Source organism: Hydra viridissima, unplaced genomic scaffold (assembly GCF_058129835.1).
Source record: "Hydra viridissima isolate aposymbiotic clone 2 unplaced genomic scaffold, HvirCarnegie_v1 scaffold_11, whole genome shotgun sequence".
Taxonomy (NCBI): Eukaryota; Metazoa; Cnidaria; class Hydrozoa; order Anthoathecata; family Hydridae; genus Hydra; species Hydra viridissima.
Window position 1 is genome coordinate 981,001 of NW_028324310.1, and position 21,508 is coordinate 1,002,508.

The window sequence follows — 21,508 nt, forward strand, 5'->3', positions numbered from 1 at the left end:
ATAACAAAAACTTTTTAGTAGCTGAAATAGTAACAAGTGAAAAACCTTAGCTATAGGAAAACAAAAAAAAGTTTATAGAATATTCAAAGATTATTTGCGCGAGAAACTCGATCTTTAATAAACTTTTAATTTTGCTATTTAAATCTTGAACAAATAATACAAACAATGCTATTGTGTACCGCATTAGCACTATTTGTGTCAATTGGAAACGCTAAATGGAATCATTTAGTAATTTTTTACAATGTTTATGATTAAAAAGTTTCAATGCTCCGAAAATTTTTTCATCCTGTGTGCCTTTTTTTTTATTGGCGGTAAGTTTATGTCATACTTTTAAATTTCATTTCATGCTTCAGTTTAATGATTGATAATTGAGCAAACATTGACTAAGTAAGAGTCGTGCACGCTGAAAATGCAGCGTGATTTAGATAAGTACATGAGGGCAAGAATATTGACATTGTGTTATAAAAATACATTTTTATAACCCAATATTCAGTTTGATACTCATTAGAAAATGTTATTTACTTTAAGCGTTATATATATATATATATATATATATATATATATATATATATATATATATATATATATATATATATATATATATATATATATATATATATATATATATATATATATATATATATATATCTGTGTGTGTGTGTGTGTGTGTGTGTGTGTGTGTGTGTGTGTGTGTGTGTGTGTGTGTGTGTAGGTGTGTACAGAAACACACGCGCATGTGCGTATATACAAGAATATAGCACCTAAATGATTTCTTTCGCCATGTTCAAATATAGAGCGCATACAACTTTGAATTCTTTGAAGTGCATTAAAAGGTCAGTGATTACTGTAACTGGAAGCGGCAATACAAATCACATTTATTCTCGGTAAATATGCAATAAAACACAAAACTTGTTAACTTTTTATTTTTGTTGACACCTTCATTTGCTTCAATTTTATTACACATACACAAACACACACACACAAACAGAAACACATTTTTGCCAATAAGTCGTGCGTTTAACGGCGTGTTTTCCTCAACCTCCTACGGAGAGGTGGAGGGGGAAATTTACAACTTTTATTATATACCTATACCTACTGAGTATACTTTAAAAATATTCACTGCTTACATCTACTACGAACAAATATATCTAATTTTGAACTTTTCAAGTTAAGTATGTTAATTGGAAAATTGTTAAAGTTGATACTTTTCATTTGATGCGGTGGTTATAAAAAATGGTTTAAATTTAATTTTCTCTTATTTTTGACATAAAGGCAAAAAAAAGTAAATACTTACTCACAAGATTAAGGTTCTCTATTATGATTAATACAAGTTTACATTAGCGGCAAAGACACAGAAGTAAGACTCTTCTAATTTGAAATGATTGATAAAGAATTAAAATACTAAATCATCAAAAACATCCACTAACTCACGAAAATTACATAGACTAATTTTACAAAAGTCTTTCACGTGACATATGCAACATGTTGGCTCCTATAAAAGTTAACTTAGTTCAAACAAAACTAAAAGACTTCATAAAGTGTTTCCATGAACTCTCGATAATCATGCAATATCTCCCAAAGCGTATTTTTATGGTGCAGGTGATGATAGCTATGAATATGTACAGAGAAATGCTTCACAACGAACCATGTAGGCTTATAAAAAGTTACATAGAAAAACTCAGTTAAAAGTTTTTAACTGTTGATAGTTTCGTTTTGTAAGAGTGCAGCTTGCATGAATGTCATGTCTTTGTAAACCATTTATTGTGGCCACAAGGTCATTTTTTCGGAGACTCTAAATTCTTACTGAAGGAATCCTCTACATATTTCTGGTCTCCCAACACTTACTTACAAGCTCTTTTTGGTTCTTATGTGAAAGCTGAGAGAGCTAAGATCTATATATCTGATGACAGGATTATAGATGATCTATATCTGAACATCTATAATCTTGTCATGAGAAAAAAAGATCTACTAGTATTTTTTTAATTGGTCTAACCGCTTGGCACATTTATGCTTGTCCTTTAATATCATTTATAATAAGGAATAATGGCGATTTGCAAATGGAGAATCAATAATCCAATGAACAGCATGTTCTGCTCTTACGTAGTGTTATCACATGCTAAGATTTCTATTTGTTCAATAAAGTTTTTATCTTAAGGAAACTTAATGAGAGTATTTCCAATTTTTTTATTTTTGCAGTTAAATCTTAGTTGTTTTGAGTTTTTTATGTGGCAACAAAAAAAACTTGCTTATATTAAAACAAATCTATGTTAAATAAATGATTTGTTAAATAAATCATGTATTATATGTAATTACATGATATATGTTATATATAATTTATTATATATAACATATATCATGTATAAGATATTATATATAACAAATATTATTTGTAATATATTTTATGTAACATATATTATGTATAATATATTATACATAACATACATCTTATATAACATATTCAACACGTTATTCTCACAAAAGTAATTGCTCTGATGAAATTCATACAAGTATTCTATTTCCTGCTCAACAAACTTGTTTCATTATTCTGTTTAGATTTTTTTCAAGCTTTTTTTTCAAGATTTTTTAAGTATTTGAAATTTAATTTTTATTGGAAGTACGTTTGAATTTAGTGGCGCTTTAGAATTAATGTGTAACTTAGTGTAATTATGAATGTATTTATCATAGATGTCAGATTAAAGAAAACGTTTTGCGTAATGTTCCACAATGATTTTTAAAAAGTTTCCACAAAAACATTAGAAAGCAACAATATTTAAAAAAGGCTTTAATGTAAACAACTGCCGTGTCCCATACTACTTTTAGAACTGTGAGTTGTAGCTCTATTATGAGAGTTGGGAGAGTCAGTATGGCTGCTTTTTTTAAATGTTCAGGTCGCTGAACATAACTTCGTTAGTAAACTATATTCGAACGTTTTTGATATTGGCTCGAGTAAGCTATCGCAAAAAAAAATAAGACTTACAAGATGCTAACATAGTAAGCAAATTTCCATACTTTTCCCAATTGTCTGTTTTCTTGTTCTTGAAAGGCTATAAGACCTAAAGAACGTCTATATAGTATATACAAGGCTTATTTGCAAAGTTGCAATAAATACTTAACGGAGTCGTACCGGCGTGATTTTTTCTATGAGATTTTATAACTGGTAGCAACAGTTGTGTATTTTGGGAGCACATTGCAATTATTAAGTCATTCCGGTTTGATAGGGGAGTTAGTTAGGAGTGATCAAGCACACATTAATTATACAGCATTTCTTTGTGAAATAGCACTAACGTCTAGGCCTTGTTTCGCTTTTAACTTGGATGTTTATCATGATAGACAAGGTCTTGTAAAAGTATACCAGCCTAGGAGCACGTGATGTTATTAATGGGATAGTTAAAAGTGATCTCTGATGTATAAAAACCTTTTTAATGAGTAAACCATTGAAAACCCTCAACTAAGAAATGTGAGTAGTAGAACTTACATTATTACTTTATTACATTATCACTTATTGCTTTATTACTTTATAACATTATCACTTATCACAGATCAAAATTAAATTGTATAAACAGATGATTAAATAACACCTTAAATCAAAAACTTTAAAAGAAAAAAAAATCATTTCTGTTAAAGTGATTTAGTTTTTCCTCATTTTATTCAATAACAGAAGAGGTTAAGGGGAGTGGAATACAGCGTATAAATGTAAACAAGAAAGCACTAAATTGACATCGACAATCTATGAAATCGATTTTTCATTTAGTTAGGATCTCATTTCAGAAACCGAACAAATTATATAATATATTTAGTTCACCTTATAGGAATCTTGATGGAATATTTTTTTGTTCAGTTAAAATTTATTAATCTAAATTTGAAGCGTTTTTATTTTTTTTTTTTATTTTTAGTATTCGGAGTTTCGATTAAACCTTCAGTAAGCAACAGTGATCTGAAAGTTGGTGATTCCGTAGAAATTACCGCAGCAGTCACATACCAAGGCAGTCAATTTATAAGTTTTAAGTTCTTGAATGGCATTACTCCTATTGCAGAACTAAAAAGTTCTTCTCCAAAGAACTTTTTAATAACTACCGAAGGCAAAGAGCTGTTTGGCGACAGAGTATCAGTGAAATCAAATGCGTACACTTTTACCATGAGTATTTTGAACCTGACAGTGGCAGATTCAATAACAATAACAATGGAATTTGTGTCTAAAGTACCTCTGGTCACTGTAACAGAGAAGATAAATATTGTTGTCACAGGTAAATTTTGTTCATACTATACAATTTACCCTCACTTAACATATAAAATCTCTATAACTATAACAAAGCAAAACCTATTTAATCAATTATATTCTTAAAATAAAAATTGGTTGAGTGAATGTTTAGTTATTTGGGTTTGGGCTAGGGTTAGCGTAATTACGCTTACATACATGGCCAAAATGGTGGCAAAAATTGGCCAAATGAAACTGTTGCAACTTTATCTCAGTTGCGACTTTAAAAAAACTTTTAAAAAAATTCTAAAAAAAAACTTTATCAAAGTTGACCGAGAATGAACAAGTGTTCCGTTTCTTAAACAAATTGTAAATATCTAAAAACTAAGATTTTTTAGATAACTAAGGTTTAGATACCTAAGGTTTTTTAGATATTTACGATTTCTTTAAGAAATAGAGCTTTCGTTCATTCTCGATTAACTTTGATCAAGTTTTTTTTTAAGAGTTAAGGAAATAATTTAATGTTTCAATTAAAGAAAGATTATTGAATGCTATAATAGATCTTTAAATATAATTAAAACATAAATAAAATGTCATTATTATCTAAAACTTATTGTTGTTTTTTACATCACCGGTATGGAGGTACCTTTTATTTTTGAGTTAGCCACGAAGTAGACACATCGAAGAAAGAGTTAACAGGTAAAGGAATAAAGCATTTGTTTCTTCCAAATCAGACAATCACACGATCGCAAAAGCACAGTAGCCTTTTTTATAGCAAAATATGCGATTCTTTATCGTGAATAAAAACATGTTAGTGTTAAAAAGATTAATTTAACATTTTAAATAACTACTTTGAAAAGGTATGAGTTATATTTCAATATTTACACATTCCACGATCTTTACTTTCAGCTCTTCTGCTCTCTTTCCCCAATTATTAATCTCAAGTTTATCACTTATGTACATGATGCATTTAAGTGATTAATTTGAGAATAAAATCCAAGAATAGTAAGGATGGTAAGTAGGCAGTTAGTTTTAAAAGAATCAATCGACGAAAATGTCGGTTCTCTAAAAGATCAAAAACCTTGATTACTCATCAATTTTATTCCTATGAAGTACTTAAAATAATAGTTAAAATTTACAAATAATAACCAAAAAAATTTAACAGCCATACCCATCAAGTACGGATCTTATAAAGCAAATTTAAGGTAAAATCATTAATTCATCGCCAGATAATTTTTAAAAACGTAGTATAATGCTGTGTATTATTTTAATTCATGAAAAATAGTCTTGAAGTCTGTAAAAATGTCCTCAGAGCGTGACAAAATATCCAAAGCATAAAATTTGTATGCACTGGTGAGATGAAAAAACTGTGAATCATTGTACTTAACATTTAAAAATAACGTTAAGGCATGGGAATGAAAGCATAGTGCTTCTGAATTATTTGGACGAGTTGTTGATGTATCAGGAGATAAGGCTGTTAATTTTTTTCCATGCTAAATTCGTTTTATCATCATCAATGTTGCATTCTTTATCAAAACAAAACGCACTTAATTGGTCTTGTTGTTTTATGAAAACAGATTCCAGAATATCAATGGCAACGTTTGGTGAAACAACACTACAAATATTATAATTATCTACATTGTGAGCAAGTTCGAAACGCTGCAAATTATTCAGACTCTTTTTTGGATTAATTATATCCTTTATAATTTGAAGAAAATTTATGCTTTGCCCATCCAGAATTAGAAACTTTACGAGGTCTTCTTTCAAGAGCTGTAAGAACTATTTAAGGCTCTCATGGTTATACTATTTGCAATAATGTGAGGAGTTATATGAATGCTTAAGATGACAATTGTTTCACTTTTTCCATTTGTTCAATTTTGCGTATACAGAGAACTTGACTTGACAATAACTTTGTATGTTCAATGCTGCATTTCAAAACAGTTTTATCCATGTTTCTAATTCAATAGAGATATCAATGAAGGCCCACTCCACCTATATATTTGCTATAGTGCATAATTGTATATAGAACCCTTTTCCTTGCCATGCTCTTTCAGTGAATGGTAACTGTGTCCTTTAAAACTCTTAGTTGAGGAGTTGAATGACTATTTACTATAAAAAATAATTTATTTGATGGTAATACTGTGCTTTGGTGCTATTTTATGGTATTTATGTGCTCATTGCCATATCTCCATGGTACTTTATATACTGATTTCTTCGAAAATAATAATCATAGAAGTTTATTTAGATGCATAGTCAACCAATCTAAGTTCATTTTCTCTTCCGAGATTTAAAGGTCGAGCTGGAAAAGCACCCATCTGGGTTCATGCACTTCAATAACTTTGTAATACACACTTAAGAACATACATTGAAGTCTTTCAAACAGCACAAACTTAAATTGAATCAGCAGAACTTACGTTGAGATCTTACATTCAGCACGTCTAGTGATTCACTTTTCATTGATTTTTGTGACTGCTTTCACCAATGGCTTTCTGAAAACTTTAACCCCTTTCTTTGGGTTAAGTTTTTTAATTTTCTTACTGCTGTATGTTTTTCATTTGAGTGGGAATCAAATAGCTAAACAAAAAATATATTAAAACATTATTAAGAAAATATTTTTTTGAATAAATTCATTTAAAATAATATTTAAATGATTTCAAAATATACATTATCTTGCTATATTTAACGTGTTCTTGCTATAATGTAATCTTTAAAGAAGAAGTAAATAGAAGAAGTGGCAACCATTATTTGAAATTGAATAAAACTTTTAAAATAACTAAAATCATAATTAGGAACATTTTTCCTTACTTACAAACACATAATCCTGACCGTTAAAAAACAAGGCCAAGAATAGGATGACTATAGCGTAATAAACTATGAATAGGTTATAATTATTATTAGATAAAAGTGATAAATCGAAGTAATTTTAATATCAAATAAAAATATAATCTTTTTGTTAATAGAATAAATCATTACATTTTGTTTTATATTTAAGAAGGTTTTTTTGGTCAGCAACATTACATCATTCAGTATCTTGCTTTTGTTTTCTAGATGATACCTCTACATCTACATTGAGCTCTTCCTCTTCACAAACAACAACTGTTCCACCTTCACAAACAACAACTGTGCTACCAACAAGACAAGGTTAAACACATATATATGCATATACTTATGTATGTATGTATGTATGTATGTATGTATGTATGTATGTATGTATGTATGTATGTATGTATGTATGTATGTATGTATGTATGTATGTATGTATGTATGTATGTATGTATGTATGTATGTATGTATGTATGTATGTATGTATGTATGTATGTATGTATGTATGTATGTATGTATGTATGTATGTATGTATGTATGTATGTATGTATGTATGTATGTATGTATGTATGTATGTATGTATGTATGTATGTATGTATGTATGTATGTATGTATGTATGTATGTATGTATGTATGTATGTATGTATGTATGTATGTATGTATGTATGTATGTATGTATGTATGTATGTATGTATGTATGTATGTATGTATGTATGTATGTATGTATGTATGTATGTATGTATGTATGTATGTATGTATGTATGTATGTATGTATGTATGTATGTATGTATGTATGTATGTATGTATGTATGTATGTATGTATGTATGAGTGCATATGTGTGTGCTTATATGTAAAACTTAAAAAAAAAAAGATAGATACCACTTTAATAGCACTAAAAAAAAAAATTTATGGAAAATGAAAGTGAGATAGCAGTCTGTACGTTTATGATTGCAAGGGTTCATAGTTACATTGCCAAGATCCATGGGTTTTATGGTGTCTAATTATCAATGAAAACTATATACTTACAAGCTTTCTTAATGGAGTTTTTCGAAAATTTAAAAATCATACGGTACTTTAATCGGCATAAAAACTTTCCATACAAAATTATGAGACAAGAGTTTTATCCCACAGCAAAGAAACTAAAATATCGTTGAGGTTTCTTGATTTATGGGTTCCGATTGTGGAAAGAGATTAATAAAAGAAGTGAAATGGATTTTATTTCCAATGTAACAAATCTTTAAAAAACAATAGCTATAATGCACAAGAAACGCCATAAGTTTACTACAGCATTAAGGGATGTTTATGCTTAATGCAAATATACTCATTATTGCAACTCATTAAAAAAAACTGAATTAAATCCAAGTATCAGACTATGAGTCATATAAGTGTATAATAAAAACTTTAAAGATGGTTTAATAAACTACAAAAAACATTACCTGTACGATTGTATATAACAATAATGTCAAATCCAAATAACCATAAAAAACATAAATATTAAAACTTTTGTAAACCTCATTATTTTGTAATATATTTTGCTTTAAATAAAATATCTTCACTATTATCGCATAATATGCAATAATTACGTATGTTTAACTACAAAACATTAGGTTCACTAAGCAGCATTAATTTAAATCGACTATCTATGAAATCGGTTTTTCTTTGGCGTTGCATATTTAATCGAGAAACCGAACAAATCATACAATATATTTATTTCAGATAATAGGAATCTTGATGAGATATTTTTCTGTTCAGTTAAAATTTATTAACGTAAATTTGAGGCGTTTTTTTTTTTTTTTTCATTTTTTTTATTTCTAGTATTCGGAGTTTCGATTAAACCTTCAGTAAGCAACACAGATCTGAAAGTTGGTGATTCCCTAGAAATTACCGCTGCAGTCACATACAAAGGCAGCTTTTTTATAAGTTTTAAGTTCTTGAATGGCGTTACTCCTATTGCAGAACTAAAAAGTTCTTCCCCAAATAACTTTTTAATAACTACCGAAGGCAAAAAACTGTTCGGCGACAGAGTATCAGTAAAATCAAAGGCGTATAATTTTCCATGAGTATTTTGAACCTGACAGTGGCAGATTCAATGACAATAACAATGGAATTTGAGTCTAAAATACCTCTGGTCACTGTTACTGAGAAGATAAATATTGCTGTCACAGGTAAACTTTTGTTCATATTATTCTATTTACCGTTGCTTAACATTTATAATATTTATAACTATAACAAAACAAAGCTATATAACCAATTATATTCTTAAAATAAAAATTGTTTGATTGAATGTTAAGTTATTTAATGGTCAGAAATGCATTTATGTGTATTTAGTATACTGCTTTTTATAAACTAAAGTTTTTTTTTTTAAACTTAGTTTTTTTAAAGTCGCAACTGAGTTTTGGCCATATATGCAGCGTGAGGTTTTTTAGCTATTTACAATTTGTTTAAGAAACGGAACTTTTGTTCACTTTTGGTCCACTGCAATTAGGTTTTTGTTTAGAACTAAGGAGATAATTTAAAGTTTCATTAAAAAGAAAGATTAACAAAGGTTCCAATAAATCACTTAAATTATTTATTATTTATACCTTCATTTCTATTTACAGCTCATGCATGCAGGTAAAGGTCTATATTTTGTACATTATAGCATATAGCTTGTGAAGAACCCAATAAAATCAAAAACCTATTGATAAAGGCTTCATTCAACAATAATATACCAATCTAAAGATACAAGAGTTTTAAATATATACATAACACAAAAAGTTCAAAAACAATAATATAAACACAACAAATCACAACAATCTTCCCATCTATATAGAAAAGACAACTATTTTCATCAGTTTAGGATAAAGTCATCAAATTTTGCAGGAACTTTGCAAGTTCTTGTAGAACGTCGCAAAAAGTTAGTTGATAACTCATTTATTGGTTTATTTACTTCAACACTTATTTCAGATGCAATTTTCGGTAATGGGCTTCTTTTTAAATTAAACACTTCCGCAGTTACATTATCATGAGATTCAATAATTCTATTCTCGTTGATATTATAAAACTTTTCTTGTGGGGTAGAATATGGTGCAAGATTTTGAAGTGAAATAGTTGATTCTCGTCCATCCGGGTAACGAATATTAGCATATGTTGGGTTTACATCCACTAATTCGACTTTATCAACAAGATTGTCGCTTTTGTTTGTTCGCACAAAACGTCTAAGAAAAATGGGACCAGGAGTTAACCATGAGGGTAATGAAGCTCTTTCTTGATGAAAGCCGAGGGAAACTGAATAACCTCTCATGGGTGTACAATTAGTTGCGGTTGATAATAACGAACGGAGTGAGTGAAGGGCATCGGATAGAACAATCTCCCAAAATTCTATTATCTAGGTTGTGGGTTTTTAGTGCGAAACAAATATCTATCCATGTCAACCAATTATACCTCTCAACTTGTCCTTTACTGATAGGATGGTATGCAGTGGAATTACTTGTTGCAATTCCTTTCTGAGTCAGGTAAGATTTTAGTTCATTAGATATGAATGACGAGCCTCTGTCAGAATGAATGTAAGTTGGAAAACCACAAAAAGAGAATATTTGGTCTGAACATTTCACAACGGTTGTTTAACTGATATCTGAACACGGGATAGCAAATGGATACCGAGAATATTCATCAATAGCTGTAAATAAGTACTTATTTCTTGAATTAGATGGCAATAGTCCTTTAAAATTTATACTTAGGCGATTGATTATACTTAGGCAATTGGACGTATTGATTTGATTAACTAACTGATATTTGCAGATTGATAAAACTTTGGTTTTAATTCTGAACAAATATGGCAGTTAGAACAAATATTCTAAACCACTTCTGTGGAAAAGGGTAAGCCTTAGATTTAACAAAATGAAGCATAGGAGTGACTCCTGGATGACATAAACAGTTATGTATATCGCTTAGGTTTGTTTGAGGTTGAGTTGTGGCACAAAAAGCACGCGTAAGTGCATCAGGGCCTACATTATCACTTCCAGGACGATACGATATAGTATAGCTAAACTCCGTTAACTCCATCCTCCAGCATTGAATCTTACTATTTTTAATCATTCTTTTCTTTCGTTTATCAAACGTAAAAGCTACAGAACGCCGATCAGTGATTAACTGGAATTGATTTCGTAACAATAAATGTCGCCATTTTCGAACAGCTTCAATAATAGCCACTGCTTCTTTTTCTAATGCTGGGTAATTAATTTTACTTTTGTTTAATGTCCGAGACATAAAAGCAACTGGGGGACCATTTTGATTCAAGTTAGCTGGTACAGCTACATCTGATGCATCACATTCAACAACAAAAGGTAAGCTCTCATCAATAGTACTCAAAGTGGCAGAAAGAAGTTCCCTTTTAAGTAATTGAAATGCTTAAAATGCTTCTCTACCGATTGGGAATGATTTAACATTAATTAAAGGTCGAACTTTATTCGCAAAAGAAGGGATCTACTTTGAATAATAAGAAAACATACCCAAAGTTTGACGAAGTGATAAACATTCAGATGGAGGAGGTAGTAAATCTAAAGGACATATTCGTTCAGTATCTGGTTATATGTTTTATGACTAATGCAATAACCAAGAATATTTATCGAAGGATCTGAAATGACAGATTTTGATTCATTTAATGTTAAGCCCCAACGTTGTGAAGCGCATTGAAACTGTAGACAATTTTCATCATGATGTGCCTGATCATAGCCATCAATGGTTATATTGTCAAGTTATGGAAAAGTGTCATGTAACTTTTCTTCTTCAACAGATTTGTCCATAGATCTTTGGAACATAGACATACCATTAGTAACTCCAAATGGAATCCTGCAAAATTGGAACAATTTTGCAGGATTCCATTTGCCTCAATACTTTTTATCTACAGGATTATACTACAGGATTTCATTTGCCTCAATACTTTTTATCTGAATTTTTAATGGGAATTTGTTGGTAAGCACTTTTTAACTCAAAGGTAGAGAATACCTTGTATTTTGCAAGTTCGTTTATCATATTATCTATTCTGGGGAGAGGGTATGCATCTAATTCAGTGTAAAGGTTAATTGTTTGAGAGTAATCCATGCAAAGTCTTTTTTTGTTTGGCTAAGTAAGATCCTTTACAACCACTACTTGTGCTCTCCATGGTGAGAAGCATGGCTCAATTATACCATCTGATAATAGCTGTGATATTTCACTTTCAATAAAATTTTGGTCATCTTTATTAAATCTTCTTGATTTGGTAACTATTGGCTGCGTTTTGTTTGAAATACTCGTAAACAAGGAAGGTATTTTTATTTTAGCCATTTGCAGTGCACATAGATTATTTTCCCTTGTGACTATTAAGTCTTCTTTTTCTCCACCAAATGGAAAAGTAAGATGTTTGTTTTGCATTTGGAAGTCATAGCCAAGTATGATATCACTACAAAGATTTTCCAAGACACCAAATTGAACATTATTATACAGTAAACCATTTAGTTCGAGGTTAACTGAACAACAACCCACCAAACCAGACTCCATTGTTGTGAGGGCCATAGAAATTTTTCTTTTACTGGGTTATGAATAATTTTTTTGCTTATAAAATTATCTGGCCGGCCAAGACAAACTTTGGAGAAATGTCCTTTTTTTCCACATTTAAAACATGTAACATTTTGAGCCGGACAATTTTTCCGAGCAGAGGTTCGATTGAGTTGGTTGTGAGATTGATTTCCCCAATAAATACAATTTGTTTGTAGATGAACAGGCATAGCATTGAGTGCTGCTGAAGATTCTTCTGGTAATTTTATAGTAGCAACAATATTTGGACTGGTTGATAGTTAGGGGGGTTTCTGTATATACGACTCAGAGTTCCTTTGAGCAATATCAAGAGAGCGAGCTTGGTTAAATGCTGATTGTAAATTCAATGTTGAATTTTCAAGAAGGCGTTGGCGAATGTAATTTGAAGTTCCAGTCCAGAAGTAAAAGCGTCTCTTATTTATTCCTCTCGATATTGTTCAGCTGAGGCATTTTTATAATTACAGTTTTTGCTAAGTTTGTGTAGTTTCTGAAGAAGTCTTCAAGAGATTCATCTGATGTTTGATGCCTGATTAGTAATTCATGCCTTGCAAAAATTTCATTAGGGGTTTTTATATATAAGTTTTCCAGGGTTTCAATAATGCTCTCATAGGAATCGCACTCTTCAATGTAATCATAAACATTGGATGATACAAAATTAATGATGGAACGAAATTTATCTGGAGCATCCTCTCAAAAGTTCGTTTCCAATGCTTCCATTCTTTCGAAGCAGTTGGTGCATTATGGTCAAGATCAAGCCTTGTTGGTTTTAAGATCTTTGACATTTTATATATATGTGTTGTTGAATAAATTGTGATGAACCCAATAAAAACATAAACCTCTTGATAAAGGCTTTATTCAAAAATAATATACTAATCTAAAGATACAAGAGTTTTAAATATATACATAACACAAAAAGTTCAAAAACAATAATATAAACACAACAAATCACAACATAGCTATAGCATATCATTAGGCTCATGGTGCTTTTGAACTTCATGGTGCAGTCATTAGGATCCATTGTACAACAATTGAGACCTAAGAGAAAGTAAAGGAAAAAATACTCAGAAAAAAAAGAGATTTAAAAGGGAAACTTTTAGAGGCACGGGACAACGTTAGATGCGAAAGTAAAATAAATTATTAAACTCAATAAATAATAGGATATTGCAAGGAACTGCTGTTCTGAGTTGACCATTTAACAACGTTTCCGTTAAATAATCATGTAAACGATTTTTTCCTATTTTCAAATTAATTGTTGAAATACTAATATAGTATGACTAGTTTTGACGAGTAAAAAAAATTTGTGTTCACCATTTACCTAATTTATGTTACTTCGTTTGTCATAAGTAAATTTGATTTTAAAAAATAATATTTTATTTATAGCTATAAAGTGACTCACTGATTTAAATCGGTCATATATTTGAAAAATCTATGATAGGTTATTTAGTAAATGCTGGCAGTATGATTAACTTTCAACAATACAGCAGTCTTTATGCAAAATAATAATTTTTTACAAGCGTTTTTTAGATGCCAACTTTTGAAATATATTACAAAATTTTTCAATCACTGGTTGTGCTTATTGAACTTTGAATTTTTCTATTTGTATATTCTCATATATATATACTTTCATGCATATACTTTTATCTTTACAGTCAATGACGCAACGTCAGTAACAACAAGACAACTGCTTGACTTATATAATGTGAGTTTAAAAGCAGTTTAAAAATGCTATGTTTGTTAATGTATTTATGCAATGCTATGAAGTTACCATGGTGCACACACACACAATATATATATATATATATATATATATATATATATATATATATATATATATATATATATATATATAGAATTCGTTTTGTTATGGTCAGCAAAAGTTAAATTCTTGTTTGCTTCCTGAAGAAAAAATAAACAAAGCCAATGAGATAGTGAACTCAAGCTCTTTGATCAAAACGCTTCAGGAAATAATGCTGCTGTCAAAGATTGTTGATGAAATTGTCCTTAACTCAACTCATGCAAAAAATGTATTTAATTTTATAGTTTTTTAATTTTCTTTTCCCGTTATTTACGATACACGAATTTTTTGATTCAGACCTTTAGAGATATGTACGTTAATTAGAGAAAGTAATTGTAGTTTTAAATAACTATAAATCACCATAAATAAGTTATTACATCTGATAAATCACAGGTTTATGCTGCAGAAATCAGACGGCCTAACCATTTTGATGTAAGTAGGATGTAGAACAACTTGTGAAACAGTTGCTATTTTCTATTTAAAATCAAATTTCCTGAAAGTGATATTGGATTGCGTTTTATTATTTGGTGATGATAAAATGCATTGTAATAACAGAATTGCTCCTTTTTTTCCATTCTGTTTTAAAGACGAGTGGTTAGCAAAGCAAAATCCCGTCTTATTAAATTTGAAGAAAGTTTTAGTGACATTTCATTAATTCATAAAATGAATCTACTCATCATAATTAAGGATAATATCTGACAAAATTGTAACGTTCGGTTTTGGAATTCAGGATACGCTAAGCCATAAATCCCTAAAATAAGAAATCTACAATAACAAACCAACAAGAGCTTACTTTCGCCTTAATGCAGTTAGATGACATAAAAAACAGTTGACTCCTTAATTGCATTCAGCAAAGATAAAAAATAAATTTAAAAACTTCTTGTAGGTTTTAAAATTAACGAGTTACGTTAAAAGTACAATATAGGCATCGGTACAATATTAGCAACCTTACCCTAGCTATGTACTTCGAAAAAGTGAAGATATTGAACCAATATATGTCAAATTTTATTCAACATTTTTATTCAAATTTTATCCAACATTTTTATTCAAATTTTTGGACATTTTTGTTCAAATTCAATATTCGAAAAAATTTATTCAGAAATTGACTTTCGAATTGATATTAACAATGAATATTCAAAATAATTCTAATTTATATTCACTTTTATATTTATATTCATTCAAACCAAGTCTAGTTAAGACAAGATGTAGTAATTGCCCAGTTACAGGGAAGTTCAAATATGAAAACAATATTGGAATGATAGAATGAAGAAATAATTTTGGAGCTGCTCAACGGCCAGACTGACAAGAAGATAAAATCTGTTGTCGCTTTTGCAGGTAACTGTAGCCTAATTTCTAAAGTAATATATTATAACCTAAATTAGTTGGTAAACAAAATATATGATAATTTTTGGTGTTATTGAACTTTTAAATTCCGTTAAAATGAGCTTTTTCCATTACTAAGCAGCTCAAATTTTTTTTGGCATTTGCTAAAGTTTAATGCCATTATACAAACTGTGTTATTCTTTTAATATTTTTTAAAAATATTTTTATTTTTTAGATTTATGAATGACTAACATGAGGGTTATAAACAAACAACAGATGACAAGGCTCCAGAGGTGCTTGGTCTATCAGTTAAGAAAAAAAAGCCAATATCTCCTTCCAAGGCTCACGCATACAAAAAATTTAACAAGTACAGAACGTTTAAGTTACAAGGCTCTAAGTAATTGCGTTAGGACCTGGATAATACCAAGGTTTTGGCTTGATTAATTTTGCCATTGAGCTAGTGGATACTAAGGCATTAAGGGCTTCATCTAGATTGCCTATCCTAAAGCCAATGTTAAGCACTTCTTCGCCAATCCACGTTTTAAGTAAATTAGTTATAAATTTTAATTGAAAATACTGCAATGAGGATTTTTTACCCTCTATTACCAAAATGTTAATTTCAGAACTTTTACTTAAAAATTCTCTTATTTGGTTTTCTTGTATTTCACTTCCACAAAATTAATTTCCAAAGTTTTACCGAAAAGTATATTAAATTGGATCTTTTACTTTTACGCATAATTTTTTATTTATTTTTTTGATTAAGGATATCCATTTTTTACAGAAACAAAGGCCCCTACTAAGCTGATACTATTCATCAAATCAATAAAAATGTTCAAAATGTTTTCTGTAGTCACATCATTTTAGAAGGAACACAGCGGATGCAATTGAAACAAAACCTGATTAGTATGTTAAAACACTAAAAAATTTTAAATTTTTTTAAAGTTTGAGAGATAGCAAGAAGTAACGATTTTTACAGATATTTTATAAAAATTCTAGTGTTTACAAATATATATTACGAAATATACGGTTTTTATCAAAATGTTTTAAAAAATATTATCCTTTTTTAGATATGTTGTGAGCTTACCTGGTCATTATACTGGAGTTGCTCAGCAAATCGTTTGTTTTTATGATTCAGCTGGAAACATGAAGGCTGCCGTTTAAAAATCTGTTCAAGAGCAGGAGTTACAACTTTGTGCGTATCATATGCTTAACCTGGCAGTCAATGACACTATTGATCGATGCAAGGCTACAATTTAATTTAACTTCGGGTTGGCTGTGGCTCAGGTTACATCAAGATGTAGCAAATCATCTCTTTCAGAGCAAGAAATCCAAGCAGAAGTTACAACATTACTGGACAGTACTGATGGGAGGGAAAAAGATGACATTAAATATGTTAAGATCATCACACCTGTCAAAACCCATTAAAGTTGTCTGCTCTTTATCGAAGAGCCCATTTTCAAGATGGGAAAATAGTTTTTTTCCATCTAGAACAAATAATTGACTGATGCTGGATCCAAGTTTGCTCAAATGTCATCTTGTCAGAGGCTGAATTTGTTCTACGTGACAAAGTTTTTCCTTTTTGCAGCAGAATGACCAATATTTTGGAAAAATCCTCAGACGACAACGTTTCTACCCTGGACAATGTAATTGGGCACTTAAATGGCCTTCACTACAGAGCTGTTGAAGCTGTCAGGAAGAAGCTGTAGTCTCCTTCTGCTGAATTTATCATGAGGAAACTTCTCAAAAACCTGTAGTCTCCTTCTGCTGAATTTATCATGAGGAAACTTATCCTTTTTTATTTATGTAGTGAGCTTACCTGGTCATTATACTGGAGTTGCTCAGCAAATTGTTTGTTTTTATGATTCAGCTGGAAACATAAAGGCATTAAAATTGACTGCTTTTTATAGAGGAGTCTATTGTCAAGATGGGAAAATAAATTTTTCCATCTAGATCAATTAATTGACAGATGTTAATTTAAAGTTTACTCAAGTGTCATTTTGTCAGAAGCTGAATTTGATCTACGTGACTAAATTTTTCCTTTTTGAAGCAGAATGACAAATATTTTGGAAAAATCCTCAGACGACAACATTTCTACCCTGGACAATGTAATTGGGCACTTAAATGGCCTTCACTACAGAGCTGTTGAAGCTGTCAGGAAGAAGCTGTAGTCTCCTTCTGCTGAATTTATCATGAGGAAACTTCTCAAAAACCTATATGAAATATTTGAGGACTGTTGCCCCAGAAATGTTTTTTACGCAGTTGTATTTTTTTTTAACTCTCTACAAATGCAAATGTTAGAAAACACTTGGTGGAGAAGATGTATTTGAGAATGCTTACAATGCACTTATCACTTACAGTGACAATTATCAGGCTTGGTTAAGAAAAGTCAGTAAACAAGTTCAGCATGCTGAGTTTGCAAATCTTAAACAATTTCCGATACATCTCTTCGAGAGACACCGAAAATTATTCAAGATTTGCAAACTCAGCTTGCTGAAAAAGATCCTTTGTTTGCTGAAAGTATCACCACTGATTATTATTCAACAGCCCTACAACCTGTGGCAATGTACTTGTCTATTCAAGCCATCTACCCAGATGTTCATGAAGGTTGTCTTCAATTTTGGAAAGTCAACAAAAACAAGTTTCCGTTGATGACTGAACTGCTAGGAAATATCTGTTCATTCCAGCTTCATATGCCTCTTCAGAAAAGAGCTTTTAGAGTTGGTGTTGCACTTTTGTAACACCAACACTAAAAGCTCTTTTCTGAAGAGGCATATGAAGCTCTCCTTCCTAGGGAAGGACAAAGCAGCAACCAGTCCAAGTGAAAAAGTTGCTGCACACCCAGTAAAACTTTAACAAATTTACCTATAAAACCTACATCTTGACTTCAAATTAAAAAGTGTTTATTGTTCTTGGAGACCCACTAGCAACACCTGAGTTTGAAGATTGGAGAACTCAAATTAGCATTCAAGAATCATCTGCTAAAGGAAAGAAACTGACTGAAACCAGTTGCTCACACTCCAACTGGGTCAAGACACTCATCAAATGGTTCAGCAGTTTATCTTAGACTTTTTGTTTTGAGGCTTTTCACTTTAATTAGACTTTAATTAATAACCTTTAACATATATTTTGATTGTGTATATATTTTTGTTTTAATAGAAAACACGCCGAGCCACCCCTGACGCCAATGGACGCCATTAAGAGTACCCACGCCAAAAGATGCTATTTGTTATTTATGGCTTAAGTTTTCTAAGTAAACTAAATAAATATAATATCATTAGTTAAATTTTGCATAATTTTTATTTTTTAACACCAGATACTGATAAATATCACTAGTTATCAAAAAATATTAATTATTGAAAAGTAATGAGAATTACAGTTATCTTAAGTTGAATAAACGCTTATTTATTTTTTATCTCCAAAAGTTCCTATAATATTGAAAATTAAAAAAGTTAAGCAAAAAGTTATCGAACATATCATGATAACTTTTCAAACCTGTAATAACTTATCCAAATCGTTTTGATAACATTGTCAATAAAAAATATCGTCTCGAAAATATATCGCAACGAAATAATTTCGATACGCATACGCATTATGTATTCTTAGTTTACTAACATTTTCCTTTTGCACAGTTCTGATTCTTTGGATATCACCCATTACCACTTGTTACCACCCACTACTACCCATTTGAGGCTTTGATAGGCAATTATTTTAAATCAGGATTTAAATCAAAAGCTCAAATTTCATTTAAAGATTAATTAAGAGTTAAAGATACTTAATCATTAGCTTAGCAAATGGAGGAAATCCACAAAAAGCTACGCAATTAGTTTCTAAACAATTTTTTTACTAATTAATCCAAGTATTTAAAACAAGAACCTATTCATTTGTGTGATACAAATTAAAATATTTTCCTGGAGTTTTAAATAGTAAATTTGGAATTTTTTTTGAGCTTTAAAACGAGCACAAAAAACGAAAAAATATATATTCTCTTGTTAAACAACAACTTTTAAAACGTTATTTTTCTGTAAGTTTAATATTTTCTAAGAGCAGCCTACAAAAATGTTATTTGAAACATAATGGCACATTTTCTAAACCGAGTTTTAAAGTTAATTTTAAAGTTTAACCAAGTTAAAATGTACTTGTTGTTTTGCATTTTACCTTGTATTTGAAAGTTTATCACTATTATTTAAATTAATTTTAAAAAATATTTATAAGTTTACTTAATTCAGAAAAAAAAGGTTCAAAATTTTAAATTGGTTAAGTCGGCAAATGTCGTTTAAGACCATTGCACCTTCCATTATGCAACGTTTAAATTTAAATTCACCAGTTAAATCTCAATTCAATTCTGTTCAGGTTCTAATTTAAAAAACTCTTGTGTTTTAAAATGTTCCATCAAATAATTATAAAAATTACTACAAAAAAAATGTCATTGCTCGGTTATCCATTAAAATGTAGTTTCATTCTTATAAGAGTTTAATGTTTATTTTGGTTTTAGTTCTTCATAGTTGTGTTTGTGGATGTTTGACATGTTTTATAGATTTTAGTCGGAACTTTGAACTTGGTTGACAAACTTCTAGAAGTTAACATCTCTTTAACTTCTGGAGCCCAAACTCAATACAATTCATTAAGAAATACTTTGTCAACTCTTGATTCGTTAGCAACTTTGATGGCTGAAGAGCTTAAAGAGTATAGCAAACTGGAATACAATGTTTCAAAAAGAAATATTGCATTAAGTGTTGGCATTGTAAAAAAAGAAGATGTTTATATTACTGCTTACAAAAATGCTGAAAAAGAAAACAGAGTTGCCATATCAAACAATTTATCAGAAACTTGTAAGTTTTGCACATTGTGTACTCATTATTTGATCTTGTAAAGTGCACTCATAATATCTTCTTCATTTAATAAATAATCAGCACTTATTTTGACATATATTTATTAACATAATATTTTAACATAACTAACATAATTATTTATTAGTTGTTGTATTATTTATTTAACATATTTATAGAATAATTTAATATACTTCTTAATTTAATGATATCTTAATATAAATATTGGCTACAACTTATTTAGTGTTATGAAAAGTTTTCTTTGTTCTTAAAAGTTATCAATTTTTTATTTGCTTATCAATTTATAAATTTAATTTTAAAAGTAATATAGGAGTGTTTAAATACTGCATTGTTACATCTAAGAAACTTAGTGACATGGCTACCCTAGTTTTTAGTGCAAAATAGAGTTTAAGTGTAACCTTTTTTCTTTGCTTGCTTATTCTAAAAGATAAATTTCTTTTTAGCGTTGCTAATTTATAAATACAAATGACAAAAGAAGTTAGAGTTTAAGACTGTTTTTTTTAAAGACCTTGAGGAACTCGCTTCTATCTTTATTCCTGGCAATGCGTTTGGTAATACCAACAATAGCATTTATTCCTTTTTATACAAAAAGCCTCAGTTTTTCACCACCAATGAAAAACTCTTTATTAAAGATTCAAAGCAGTCACCAAATACTGCTAAAATTGGAGTTGCTGTCAGCGCCGTTCTTTCTGCTAGGGTTATGAATCAATCAATACAAAATCTTACGAATCCAATTTCCATAAAATTTAAGAAGATTAATCCAAAAAAATTAGAAGGAAGATTTGATTGCTATTTTTGGAGCATCAAATATGGTAAGTTTCACAGTTTTTCTAATTTGAATTCTAAAATAGGTAGAAGATCTAGCTATGATAAGAAAAGGGAAGAATCAGTTTGGTAATAAAAAATTCAATCCTTAAAAAAATGCGCTTAAAAGTGTATTTTTTCTTGATTATATTTAAAAGTATAGATGC

At 29.8% G+C, this 21,508-nt stretch overlaps 1 protein-coding gene across 1 annotated transcript; it reads left to right on the forward strand.

Moving 5' to 3' along the window:
- Positions 1 to 182: 182 nt before the first annotated feature.
- On the forward strand, positions 183 to 15,131 carry LOC149881583 (uncharacterized). The gene is made up of 6 exons (XM_090067123.1): positions 183 to 311; positions 3,894 to 4,244; positions 7,244 to 7,336; positions 8,835 to 9,184; positions 14,222 to 14,271; positions 14,423 to 15,131. Exons 1-4 carry the CDS (start codon positions 242 to 244, stop codon positions 9,077 to 9,079), a joined length of 759 nt encoding a protein of 252 aa, XP_089923249.1. The 5' UTR covers positions 183 to 241; the 3' UTR covers positions 9,080 to 9,184; positions 14,222 to 14,271; positions 14,423 to 15,131.
- The last annotated feature ends 6,377 nt before the right edge of the window (positions 15,132 to 21,508 follow it).

Bases quoted from the DNA above. Each gene is read 5' to 3' on its own strand.
- LOC149881583 (XM_090067123.1), top strand. From the start codon at position 242: ATGTTTATGATTAAAAAGTTTCAATGCTCCGAAAATTTTTTCATCCTG. The intron at 312-3,893 runs GTAAGTTTATGT...TTTTATTTTTAG, and splicing joins TGCCTTTTTTTTTATTGGCG to TATTCGGAGTTTCGATTAAA. The intron at 7,337-8,834 runs GTTAAACACATA...TTTTATTTCTAG, and splicing joins TGTGCTACCAACAAGACAAG to TATTCGGAGTTTCGATTAAA.